This window comes from Mesoplodon densirostris, chromosome 3 (assembly GCF_025265405.1).
Source record: "Mesoplodon densirostris isolate mMesDen1 chromosome 3, mMesDen1 primary haplotype, whole genome shotgun sequence".
Taxonomy (NCBI): Eukaryota; Metazoa; Chordata; class Mammalia; order Artiodactyla; family Ziphiidae; genus Mesoplodon; species Mesoplodon densirostris.
The window spans coordinates 143,639,786-143,651,844 of NC_082663.1; the positions used below are offsets into that span (position 1 = coordinate 143,639,786).

At 59.4% G+C, this 12,059-nt stretch overlaps 2 protein-coding genes across 7 annotated transcripts in view; one reads left to right on the plus strand and one right to left on the minus strand.

Annotated features, from left to right (window-relative positions):
- The window catches only part of NFIX (nuclear factor I X), a 98,348-nt gene extending 91,124 nt beyond the window's left edge, over positions 1 to 7,224 (plus strand). For all 5 annotated transcript variants that reach the window (XM_060094019.1, XM_060094021.1, XM_060094024.1 and 2 more), the window contains one exon: positions 3,013 to 7,224. In XM_060094019.1, the coding sequence (XP_059950002.1) occupies positions 3,013 to 3,027 (15 nt within the window). In that variant the 3' untranslated portion in view covers positions 3,028 to 7,224. The remainder of the gene's footprint in view (positions 1 to 3,012) is intronic.
- Positions 7,225 to 7,745: 521 nt separating this feature from the next.
- LYL1 (LYL1 basic helix-loop-helix family member) lies at positions 7,746 to 10,499 on the minus strand. 2 transcript variants are annotated; one of them, XM_060092226.1, is made up of 4 exons: positions 10,485 to 10,499; positions 9,190 to 9,542; positions 9,015 to 9,106; positions 7,746 to 8,161 (listed from the first exon to the last, which is right to left on the minus strand). In XM_060092226.1, exons 2-4 carry the CDS (start codon positions 9,519 to 9,521, stop codon positions 7,746 to 7,748), a joined length of 840 nt encoding a protein of 279 aa, XP_059948209.1. In that variant the 5' UTR covers positions 9,522 to 9,542; positions 10,485 to 10,499. The 2 variants fall into 2 exon arrangements, with proteins under 2 accessions (XP_059948209.1, XP_059948207.1); XM_060092224.1 differs by lacking the exon at positions 10,485 to 10,499 and adding an exon at positions 9,689 to 9,790.
- Positions 10,500 to 12,059: the final 1,560 nt, after the last annotated feature.

The window sequence follows — 12,059 nt, forward strand, 5'->3', positions numbered from 1 at the left end:
TGTTCCTACAAGGAGCCTTGGGCTGGGGCCTGAGCAGGCAGGTGTGTCTGGGGATGGGGGTTGGGGGGCTGGAGTCGGACGAGCGGGGAGCCCTCAGGCCTGGGGGCAGGCAGGCGGCTGCAGCGGGCGCAGGGGGTCCAGTGGGGGGCGGTTTCCACAGTAACCAGTGACTTTAGCTGATCTCTGGAGCACCAGATGGAGAGAGAACAATAGAATGAGGGAAGAAAAGAGAATTTTACCAATTTTGTCATTCCCTGGGCAGCGTTTTTTACTTAGTTTTAATCAATTTTGGACCTGGCTCAGGAAGCAGGGAGGGGTGAGCAGAAAAAGCCGCTCTGTGCTTGGCAGCAGATCCCCCATTTCTGGGACCCGTGGGGAGGCACCAGGGAGTCCCGTTGGAGTTGTCTTTGTCCCTAACTCCAGGCCTGGAACCAGAGTCTTCCTCCTCTGAGGGGAGGGTCCCTCAATCTGAGCACTGGTGGTTGTCCCCCCTGCCACTGTGCAGCTCAGGAGACCCCAACGGGGCCAGTCTGGGGCCTTGGCTTGGCCTGCCAAGGGCAGAGGGGCCAAGCAGGTCCTCCCTGTCCTGGTTGTCCCTGGCCTCTTTTCCTTCACAGGAAGGGGGAGGGGCAGGCTCACAGCCAGGGTGATGGTGTAAGGGTTCCGGTGTAGTCTCCCCTTGGGAAGGTGGGGGGTGTTGTCCCAGAGAACACTAACACCCGAGCCTGCAGGGACAGGGGGCTCACTCAGGCAGCTCCCCTATTCCTCCGGCCAGGACCGAAGCCTGGGAGCTGGCTGCTGAACCAGCCCTACCCCAGCCACTCTGAGAATGCCTCAGGCCTGGGTTTCCTCCACACCTTGCTAGGCCCCCATGAGCCTCCATTTGGCCTAAAATCAGTCGATGGGGTTGAACTTTGGGCAGGTGCTCCAGGAGCTCCATCACAGGAGGGCAGGTCTCCTCTCTGCACGTTGTCCAGTACATGGCAGGAAGTGTAGTATCTCTGCCCACCCAGTAAGTGCTAGCAGTGCCCCCAGTCATTGTGGCAACCCCAAACCCCCGTGTTTCCAAATGCCCTCCATCTGCACTATCTAGTGTGGTAGCCACTGGCCACATGTGGCTGTTTAAATTAAATAACTAGAGAAAAATTTAGTCCTTTGGTCACACTAGCCATATTTCAAGTGCTTAGAAGCCATGCATTGTTAGTGGCTACTGCATTGGACAGCACAGATAGAGAATATTTCCATTGTCCCAGAAAGTTCTAGATGATCTCCAAGGCCCTTTCTTTCTTCTTTTTTCCAGTTTTATTGAGATATCATTGACATATAGCATTGCATAAGTTTAAAGTGTACAACATAATGACTTGACTTACATACATCACAAAATGACTGCCACGATAGGTTTAGTAAACATCTATGATCTCCCATAACCAAGGCCCTTTCTGACTCTAAAACTTGATGTCTCCATCTCACGGTGGACAATGGCCTGCAGTTCCAAACCAGAGCCCTGAGGGCTGTAGGCATAATCTGTGTGACCAAAACAAGTGTTTCAAATACTGGAAACTTTCACATGAAATTGTCTGGACTTTCAAGCTTCTTTTTTTTTTTTCCAAATTAGTAAATAAATTAATTTATTTTTGGCCATACCACATGGCATGTGGGATCTTAGTTCCCCGACCAGGGATCGAACCCGCACCCCCTGCATTGGAAGCTCAGAGTCTTAACCACTGGATGGCCAGGGAAGCCCCTCAAGCTTCTTTTGAAAATTTGGCTGATCTAGCCACCCTAGGCCCTCACCCTGCTGTGGCAGCCTTGGCCACAGCCTTGGAAAGGTGCGGGTGTCCTGGTCACCACAGACCCTGCCTCCCTGTCAGCACGCCACACACAGCAGTTAGGAGCGTTGAGTCTGAGCTGCCCCCTGCATTTGAGTCCCAGCTTGGCCCTGTGGGCTGTGTGGCCTTGGGCAGTTCAGCCACCCTCTCTTCACCTGGCTTCTGTGCAGGGTTGGAGTGAGGATAGAATGAGTCAGCACCAGGTGCATGCTCTGTAGTTAGCTCTGCTTGGCCTCTGCAGATCTGAGTCTGTGACCCAGAGCTGGGGAGAGGCCCCAAGATGCATTTTCAGGGACCACCCCCCACCATTTTGCCCCGAGGGTACCACCAGGCATACCCAGGCACTGTAGACCATAGAGAACCCCCTGCCCCGCCCCTTGGCCATGAGGTGGGGCCAGAGCCTTTTGTGGAGGGTTCTGCCAGGCAGCCCAGTTCCCAGGGGTCCACCCTAGGTGTATTTTGTACTGAGTGGCTGCCAGAGCCTGTTTGTGGGAAGGCGGCGCCCCCTGCTGGCACCCTGAGGGAAGCGATGCCCACCCGAGGGAGCCTCAGGTCTTCCCCAGGGCGTGGTGCCCAGGAGGGTAGAAGATCAAGCCCACTGGGCTACTGATCCCTTCCCCCAGGCCTGGTACTGCTAGGGACTGAAGGCATGTGGTACCCACCCATCCCCAGACTTTCAGGCTGTGGGACCTTAGCTGAGCTATGCAGATGGGAATTTCTGCTTTTAATCCAAAGAGACAGAAAGAAAACTCAGCAGGAAGCTGGGCTACCCCCCACGCCACTCCCCAAACCCCTCTGGGGACAAAAGCTGTAGCCTGGCATCCTCCCCCACCCTCCAGGACCCACACAAAAACCTAAACAATTGGAAACGTGGCCAGATCCCAGGTCTGTGCTTGTGCCAGTGCCAGCCACGGGGGTTCACCCGCTGGGCACGGTAACCACGAGAATGCCAGCTGGACTCTAGCACGGGAGGCAGGGTCTCTTGGGGGGTCAGGATTCCCATAGGAGGGACCGACAGAGTGGGGATGTACCTCTGCATGAGGTGTTGGTGTCCTTGGCTCTGCTGGAGCTGGACCCTCCAGGGGCCTCAGGAACCAGCCTGGAGTCACAGGACCAGGTGGGAGCAAGAAGGGACCTGCCCCTGCCATTCTCAATGTCACCTCTTTTTTTCGTCCCATTTCAGTCCTGGTTCCTCTGATAAGATCGACAAAAGAAATGGCAAAATGAAAAGAAGAGGTTCCTCAAAAGGGGGGAGAAGAAATTTTGAGACGTGGAAAAATCCCCCAGCCCAGCCCAGCCCCACCGAAAAGCAAAAATTAGACGTCGTCAGCCACTCAGCCCTTCTCTCCTCCAGCCCGGGGACCCCTGCAGGCCCCCAGAAGCAGCTCAGTTCTCGGAGAGCCTCAGAAGAGGTCTCGGTGGAGCTGTGCACCAGCAGCCAAGCAGAAAGAAACATGCAAAACGGACTCTGTCAAGTAGAGGACAGAAAGAAAGGATGCAGAACTGCCTTCCTCCCCCCACATCCCGTCCCGGCCTTCTGGGGAAGGAGCAAAATCCCCAAACAAAGCAACCAGCACAATTCTGAAGGGGCCTGTCCCCCACCCTCACCCTTCCTAGGGGAACCCCACCCTCGACTAGGGCCGGAGCTTCACTAGGGAGCTCAGAGGACCAGCTTGTAAAGATGATGGGGTGCAGATCCAGAGGGCTCTCCCCTCCAGACTCCACCCCCTCCCTCCCTCACTGCCTTTGCCTCTGGCTTCTTCCCCCAGCTGCTCTGGACCGGGTGAGGCAGGGTAGCCTCGATGTCCCTCTGCCCCACCCTCGGGCTAAAAGCCCCCCCAACCCCGGCTGGGCAGGGGGCATCTCCCGGAGCTAGTTTTGTGCTCCCAGAATGGAGGGTGTTCTACCACCCGACCCTGAGCTGCAGGGGCAGTTCCCCGGGCCCCAAACCCCTCTGTACAGTCCATAGGAAAAGGTCGGAATGCTCTAGACAGCCCATCCCAGCCTGGGACAGGTCCCCTCTTCCCTCTCTCCCAAGGCAGGCCAGGAAGGTCACCATCCTGACATGCTACAAGTGAGGGGAGGTGGGCCCCAGGTTGCCCCCACACCCCAGCCCCGCATGCAGGTGCCCTCGCTCCGCCCCATTGGTCCCTGCCCCTGCCCCTACGCAGACAGCCCTGCTGTGGCCGGGCCGGAGAGTGGAGCAGAAAGGGGACCCCGGAGTCGAGCGAGGAGGACGAGGCAGCCGCCGCTGCCGTTGGCTAAACCGCCACCTGCACTAGGTAGGCGTCCTGCTTGCCGACTTTCAGTTCCTTTGGAGGGTGTTGGGTGTCGTCCTTTTTCAAAAGTGTTTTGGAGCTTTCTCTGCCTCCCCTTTCCCCCACACCACCCCCATGGCCACTTCTCTCTGGATTTCAGCTGTAATGTCTTTACTCTTTATTTAGGGGTGGGGCATTCATTGTTTCGGTCTTTTGCTGTTGCAATTGGGAACTCCTCCATTTGAGCAACTTGGGAACAATTTGGTAACACACCACAAGAAGTAGCTCTCCCCCACCACCACCACAGCCCCCTCCTCCCCCAAGGGATGGTTGGGGGCCTGTCCAGAGGGTCTTCAGAAGCCCCCCTGGGAGGGAGGGGAGCAAGAGCACACCCAGCCCGCCTCCAGGGTGTGACTTGGCCCCTCTGGCTTGTCTTTCTGTGCCTTACTCCCTCCTCCCTGCATCTTGGCCCCCTTCTGGAGTCCTTGTGCCTCTCTCTCTCTTTCTCTCTCCTTCTTAACTGTATGAAAACACAAAGCACAGGTCAGGATCCTCTGAAAGTCAATCAACCCAACGTTGCACCACATAGGGGTGGGTTATGGGCTTTATTTATTGTGAATCTAGTTTGTGAGGCTGTGGCCCCAAGCAAAGGGAGGGAAGGAGGGGAGGGAGGTGGCTGGAGAGGAGAGGAGAGCTCTTACCTGGGGCAAAAGGGGCCAGCTTGAGTGGTGCCTCCTTCCCAGCTGGAAGCCACAAGGTGGCTGGCCCCAGGGGTGGCTTTTGTTGGAATTTGAGCGAAGCCCCTCCCCCATCCGCGTGCGGCCCTCGAGGAGGACCGGGTCTGAGAAGCAGTGGATAGGGGAATCCGCGGGAGCCTGGGGGTCGTGGGGAGTAGGGCGGGGGGTGGGGGGCCGGGTGGGCCGGGCGTGACGCGCGGTCAAAGTGCAATGATTTTTCAGTTTGGTTGGCTAAACAGGGTCAGAGCTGAGAGGGGAGCAGAAGGGACCCCTGCCCCCCTGCCCGGCCGCACACGCCCCTTCCCTCGAAGACAGTCGGGGCCGCGGGCGCGGTGGGTCCTCGGGGGCGGGGGTCTGCGGGGCGCCCGCCCAGGCGAGGTCGGAAGCTGCAGGCCAGCTGGGCCGGGGCGGGAGCGCGCCCTGCAGGGCTGCCGGGGTGGGCACGGGGGTTGGGGGCCGCTCCTTTCCTAAGTGTTGTTGTGAGGGGCAGGCGAGGGGCGACGAGGGGCGACAGGAGATGTGGGGACGTGTTAGAAGAGAAAAAACCCACAAAAAATATATATGGGGGAAATGAACTTTTTTTTTTTTTTCATTGAACCAAGTGCAATGCATCAGAGAGTTTTCCTATCTTTGTATGTTAAGAGATTAAGAAAAAAAAATTCTATTTTTGTTGTAATGTCCTCGCGGCTCTGGGGACGCTAAAAGAACCGGGCCTGCCCCGCCTTGTGCGGGGGTAACGAAAGCTGAGTGTTTTTTCCTTTTTTTTTTTTTTTTGTTCTTTTTTTTTTTTTAAGTCGTTTTCCTGCGTTGACGAGGATGATCTGGGGTTTTTATTTGTTTCGTCGTTCGTTCTCGGTTTCGGTGGGAGGGCTGAAGGAAACGTTCACATTTTAGAATTGAAAAATAAAAAAACAACACCTCGACATTAAAAAACCAACACAAGATCAAAAAGGAAAAGGACGAGAGAAAATTATTTTAAAGATAATTCAACATAAAAACCCTGGTGCTTCTTACATTATAAAGTACGTTTTAAAAAACCCACAAACTATTATACATAAGTTTATGAATCAATTAAATATCCTGCACTTGTTAGGAACACGCATATCCCTTCTTTGTTGAGTTTAACGGAACGGGACAGCGGCGTGCGCCCGGCGGCGGGCTGCTCTGGCCGCGGGTCTCCCCGGGCGCCCCCTCCCCGGGGCCCAGCGCCCCCTCCTCGCCCCATCCCCGTCCGGGCCCGGGGGCGCGGCGGCGGGTCCCCAGCCCCTCCCCCGCAGAGGTCAATGCCAACGAACAAACGTCCCCTCCCTCCCTCTCCAACCCGAGCGTCCTTCTTTGAGCCAGACGCCAACTTGACCCTCACCAGCATTATCAGGAGCGCGCTCAGCAAGTTGGTAGTTTCTCCCCTCCCCCGCCCCCCACCGCTTCCCTGGCGCCCGCGACTCAACATCACCCTCCCACCCCCACCCCGGTCACCCTCCGGGGAGTACGGGGAAGGCTCGACGCTCCAGGACAGGACCAGCCAAGCTGACAGGTCGATTCGCCCAGGCCCGCGCACGCACGCACGCACGCACACGGCCCCGCACACAGCCCCATCCTACCCTGCAACCAACCCCGTCGACTGCCTTACACACCCGCCCCCGCGCTGGCCGGCCGACCTAGTGCCTTGTTCTCACCCCCGTGCTGGCGGAGCGGACGCCGCGCTCTGGGTCCCAGAGGGGCCGGGTGGCTCAGACGACCCACCACTTCCCCACCCCGACCGTGCTGAACGGACACCCCCCCACACACACGAGAGAAAATAAAGGAGCAATAAAGTCACGAGAACTTTCGTCCCCCAATCGAGAGCCCGAGGGGCACCCCAGCCCCGCCTCTGCTCCCCCCACCCACCCTTGGGGCGCCCCCCTCCCCCCGCAAGCCAGCCTGGGCCAGCCCCGCTTCGGCCCCGGGAGATCCGTGCGCCCGACCAGCACCAGCATCGCGGACCGCAAAGGCCGCCCGTCCCGTCAAACAAGTTTCTTCTTAGGCTAAGAAACGCAGTATATACGAGTATCTCTATATATAGTACTAATGGATTTGGTGTGCTTCCCCCTTAGCGTCCCCGTCCCTCCGCTCCTCTTCCTTCAGCCTGGTCTCCCCCTCTCTGCCCTCCACCCCCGTCTCTGCACTGAGATACATAAGAAACAAGGGTAGTTTACTGTCTGTTTTGTTTTCTGGGTTTTCAGTGTCCTAGCGGAATGCAAGTAGGCAGCCAGCCCGTACGTTCCCTCTCCGCCCCGCCCCACCCCACCCCGCCCCCGTCACTGCGCTTCTGTTATACCATCTTTGCCTGACTCTCTCCGGCTTCTCCATTGAATGGCTAATGTGTATGTGAAATAAAGAAATAAAGAAAAACAAAAGCAAGAGCGCCTGAGCCTTCGGTAACGCGATCGTGCGGGACAGTTTCGGGATCGGTGGGGTGGGGCCGCCGCATGGATTCTGCGCCTCTCTCCTCCCGCCAGGCCGGCGGCCGCCACCGTCGAGGAGCGCGTATCTCTTAGTCTCCGGGAGGGGGCGCCGGTGAGAAAGGAGTAGGCTCTCCGGTCCCTCCCCACCTCCCTCGGTGACCCCAGCACGGAAAAATACGGCACCACTTGGGTCCGATGACCGCTCTGACGTGTTGGTTCCCGGACCTCTCCCCCGGGAGGGGTACGCGGACAAGGCCATTTCCAGCGGGCGGTGGGCGATAAAAGGGTCTGCAGGGCCCCTGGGGGCGACGGTCGCCCTGCCAGACCCCCGGGCCCTTTCCCCTGTAGGGGACTCTTCACTGGTCCTTCTTCGGGGGAGTTATCTCCAGAGCAGGCGCTGAGCGTCGTTCGCCCCTTCCTGGACGGCCCTGGGTTGAGTTCCCAGTGCCCTTCGCCTCAGAGGCGACACCGTGGAGGTCATCGCACCTCCGGACTCACAGCCGCTTTTTCTGTCTTGATGGGTCGGCCCGCCCCACCGGGGCTGCCCTCGGGGCCGCCTGGGGGCGCGGGCTGCGGGCGCGCCACCACCTCGGCCCTGCGACAAGGCCCGCGGCGGGCGCCGTCGTCCAGGGCTCGGTGCGCCGGCCTTTTGCGGGGCCCTGGAGGGGCGGAGCCTGCGGCCAGAGCCGCTGCCTGGTCGCGCAGCAGCCGCACCAGGAAGCCAATGTATTTCATGGCCAGGCGGAGCACCTCGTTCTTGCTCAGCTTCCGGTCGGGCGGGTGCGTTGGCAGCAGTTTCCTGAGCTCGGCGAAAGCGCCGTTCACGTTCTGCTGCCGCCAGCGCTCCCGACTGTTGGTGAACACGCGCCGGGCCACCTTCTGGGGCTGATGCCCTGAGGACAGGAGTGGCAGGGTTGGCGCCATGGCCCGGGGGAGGCAGGCACCCCCACCTGCCCTTACTCCAGGCTCCCAGCACCCTCATGGGACTTCAACCCCGGCGGGGAGCTGGGGCTTTCTCCACCCAAGGGATACACACGTAGGACCCACGTGTAGCCCTCCTGCCAGTTAGCAGCCCCGGCAGCCCCACCTCTAAGCTGCCTAGACAAGGACTATCACAGGCCCAAGCTGCAGACAACTGAAGCCTTCTGTACCTCTGTCTAGACCTTGATGTTAAGGGCTGAAATTCTCTAGGGAATGTGGCTGCTGGTCTGGGGAGCTGTCCCTATGGTTCTCATTCTCATTCTGAGAGTTTCTCTCCCAGTGACTGTGGTGCCGTTCATGTCTCAGGTGGCCTTGTGAACTCCTGGTATATCTAAATGGCTGTGGTGTGTGATCACTGCCATGTGGTTGTGCTTGTGTGGCTAATTCCTGTGTGGCCATGGACCTCAGTGGCTGTGGTTGTGGTCCTGTGGCTCTCTGTCTTGTGTGGCTGTCTCTTGGATGGTTGCTGTCCCGTGGCTGTTTCCTGTGTGCCTGTTCATGTGCGTGGCTGTCATTTTGAAGCCCCCGTGCCATGCTGTGTTTTGCCGTGACTCTTTGTGGATCGTTGGGTGGCTGTGCTTGTGTGGAACTGGCCAGTTGTCTGTGATTTTGCACGTGGGTGTAACCTGCCTGAGTACTGAGCCCCTGTGTGGGCTGTCCTGTGTATGTCTGTGTGCAATGTCCCATAACCTTTCCCTGGGGAAGGTTATGTGACAGACGTGGGCCCCAGCAGAGATGGCTGGGTGAACACAAACCCATACTCACCCTCAGCCAGCTCCAGCTCACAATGGCTTGGTCTCCGCTTCAGCCGGCTGCTAGGGAAGATGCTGAAAGGTCCTGCCGGCCCAATGTAGAGGCTGTAAGGGGTCGTGGGTCACTAATGCCTTGTGGGTAAGGACCCTGACCCCGGGTTCCCCCCAGGCCCCAGTCCCCCACTGACCTGTTGAGGAAGGGGTGAGGGTGGTAATGCAGGGCCAGGGGCGCTGGGGCGGTTCCCAGGGTGGAGAGTTGCAGCAGCGGGGGACGGAGGGTGCTTAGTTCCGTGGTGGCCATGGCTGCCCCTGGGGGCCTGGTGTGGCCCAGGCTGATCACTGGCACGCCAGGGGGCAGCCTGGGTGGCGAGGAGCCTCTGTGGCCCACCTCCTCCGCCTTTGGGGGCCCAGGCGAGGCAGGCTTTGGGGGCGGGGCAGGCACTGGGCTGGGGGCACACACCATCTTGGCCTTCTCGGTCATGGTGGGGCCCACCTCTGCCTGGGCCTCGGGCGGGCACATGGACCCCGAGGGGGTGCTCACCTGTGGGAGGAAGGAAGCCAGTGGGGAGGGGGGAATTAGAAGCCACTCCCCACCCTTAGCCCAACAGAGCCCTCAAATGGGAGGAAGAGTGGAGGGGATGGCAGTTCAGTGGGCAAAGGCAGATGCAGTGTGGGCCCAGAAACTACCAGGACATGGGAGGGGGTCCAACACAAGGACAGGAGGTGCCCACTGAGGTGCTGGGCAGCACTGAGCTCAGCAGTGCTGCTTCTGAGCTGTTTGTGACCCATGAGGCCTTAGTTGTAGAGCCCCTGAGCAAATTTCCCTTCTTCCAGAATCCCCTCTCGCCTGGAGCCTGGAGGGAAGGGCAAGGCAGGGAACCCATGATGGACCCTTTGACCACAGGATGCCCCTGTAACCCTCACATCTGATCCCAAGACCCTTCATTGACACCATGGACCTTGGAATCCCTCCACAATTGACTGACCCTTCACTGACCACTACCCCCTGGCTGACCATGTGGCCCTCAGCTATAACCCTGAGGCTCTTCCCATTGTCTCCATGTCAGACCCTGAAAGTCCTCCATAATCACTCTAGTGACCACGCCCCCACCCGCTGAAAATGTCCCCTTTACGAACCCTGTGACCCCACTGCTGACACTGACTGCAGATGCTAACCCTACTGCCCAGCACAGAGTCATGCCCCAATCCTCCCTCTGGCTCTTGTGTCCTCCCCGCCCCCCATCAGTATCCACCCCTTTGCACCCTGCTTCCACATCCCTGTTCACTCTTGGCCTCATGGCCTGGCGTGTCCCAGCAACGTCTGGGATTCCTGGCCCCTCTGCCCTGTCTTCCCTAGGTAGGCCCTGGGGAAGCTGGCCTGGTCTTTCACTTAGTGGGCCCCCTAGATGAATGAAGGAAGGAACGAATGAATGAATGTAGGCGGGTCCGGGATCCCCCAATTTCAGGCCCACGCCACTCTTACCCCAGCACTGCTCCGGATGCCTGCTGATGGCCGTGAGTCTGTCCTTCAGGTCCAGGATGTGGTTCCGACTTCAGGCAAGGCACCGCCGCCCGCTCGGGCCTCTGCGCTCCGCGCTGCTGGCAGCCGGAGGCCCTGTCTGGGCCGCAGCATCAGGCCGCCCCGCTTCCTTGGCTCCCAAGGGCCACCGCGGCGGCGGCGGCAACAGGGTAGGTCCCTCCAGGGAAAGTGAGCAGCTCCGGGCCGCCTGCCCTCTCCCCGCCCCTGGCGGCCGGGTTTCCTCCCTCTCACCCCTGGCGCAGCGGCCGGAGGATGCTGGGCCAGTGCAGATAAGGGCCTGGCTGCCTGGCCGCGCCTGATAAGGAGCCGGACTGACCCCGGAGGAAACCAGCGGGCGGGGATCTCCTAGCGCGGGCCTCAAGTCCCCGCCCCCAGCCGGCACATGCAGGACTGAGTGTCACCCCTCAAGGCCTCACCTTCCATCCCCCCAGGCACTGAAGGATCCCAGCCAGGGTGCACACCCCTAGGAGTGAGGTGCCCAGTTGCATGCAGAAGGGACACTGAGGCAGGGATGGATGCAGTGGTCCCTATGTCACTTGGGTCTGTCCTCCAGCTTTGAATACCCCTTGCTGTGTCCGTGCTGATGGGGGTGGAGGAAAGCTCTTTCCGGCCCTGCTGGGGCCTCGTGACCCAGGGGCCCCCTTCTCCTCTCCTCACCCTGCCTGGTTCCTCTTTCTACAGAGTGCCTCCCCGCCTTTCTGCAAACCCCACCCTGGAGTGGGGCACTGACTGGAGGGCAGTTCTGACAGTTTGGCCTTGGGTGTCCAGCCTAGGCAGGTGTCTTGGGCCACCCCCCCCCCCCGCCCCGTGCACTATGCACACCACCTTTCCAGGCCCAGGACGGTGAGGGGAAGTGCCACAGCTGGGGGAGATTTCCTCCGATGCCAGAGCTGGCAGAACCTTCTAATAGGTGCCTCCCCGGCAGGTCCCCACAATCCTGGGCCGCTACGTCACAGGATCACATAGCCCCAACTCAGAGGTCCTTGGCCCTCATCTCACAGTGGGGGCCACTTCAGGGTGGACAGTGATAAAGAGGCATTGGGTAACTATCTTGGAATGGTGGTAAAGCTCAAGATCCTGCTGGGCCTCACAAACGGACAGTTGTACTTTGCCCAGTGAATATCTGGGTGACTGCAGGAGCCCCAGGCAGGCCCTGAGCTGCCACCCAGCACCGAACTATCGCCCCCATCTCAGGAATCAGGTGAAGCCCAGGACCCCACAAGCAACCTTCCTACTGTCCCAGGGAAGCAAGAGTACAGTTCTAAACATACGAGTTAACTCTGGTATCCCTACAAGGTGGGTTCTGGAATTAGGTTCATTTTACAGATGGGGATGAAGCAAGGTAAAGGGTGCTTGCAGGGTCCCACAGCTACAACGTGGCAGGTTGGGGATTCTGCCCCAGGCCTCTTCGTTAATGCTGCCACCCGCCCCTGCCCTGGGGGGAGGGATTGCAGCAGGCTGCCGGGTGCCTCAGTGTGCGAGCCCGAGGGGCCGCAGGGCAGGAAGCACCTGGTCTGG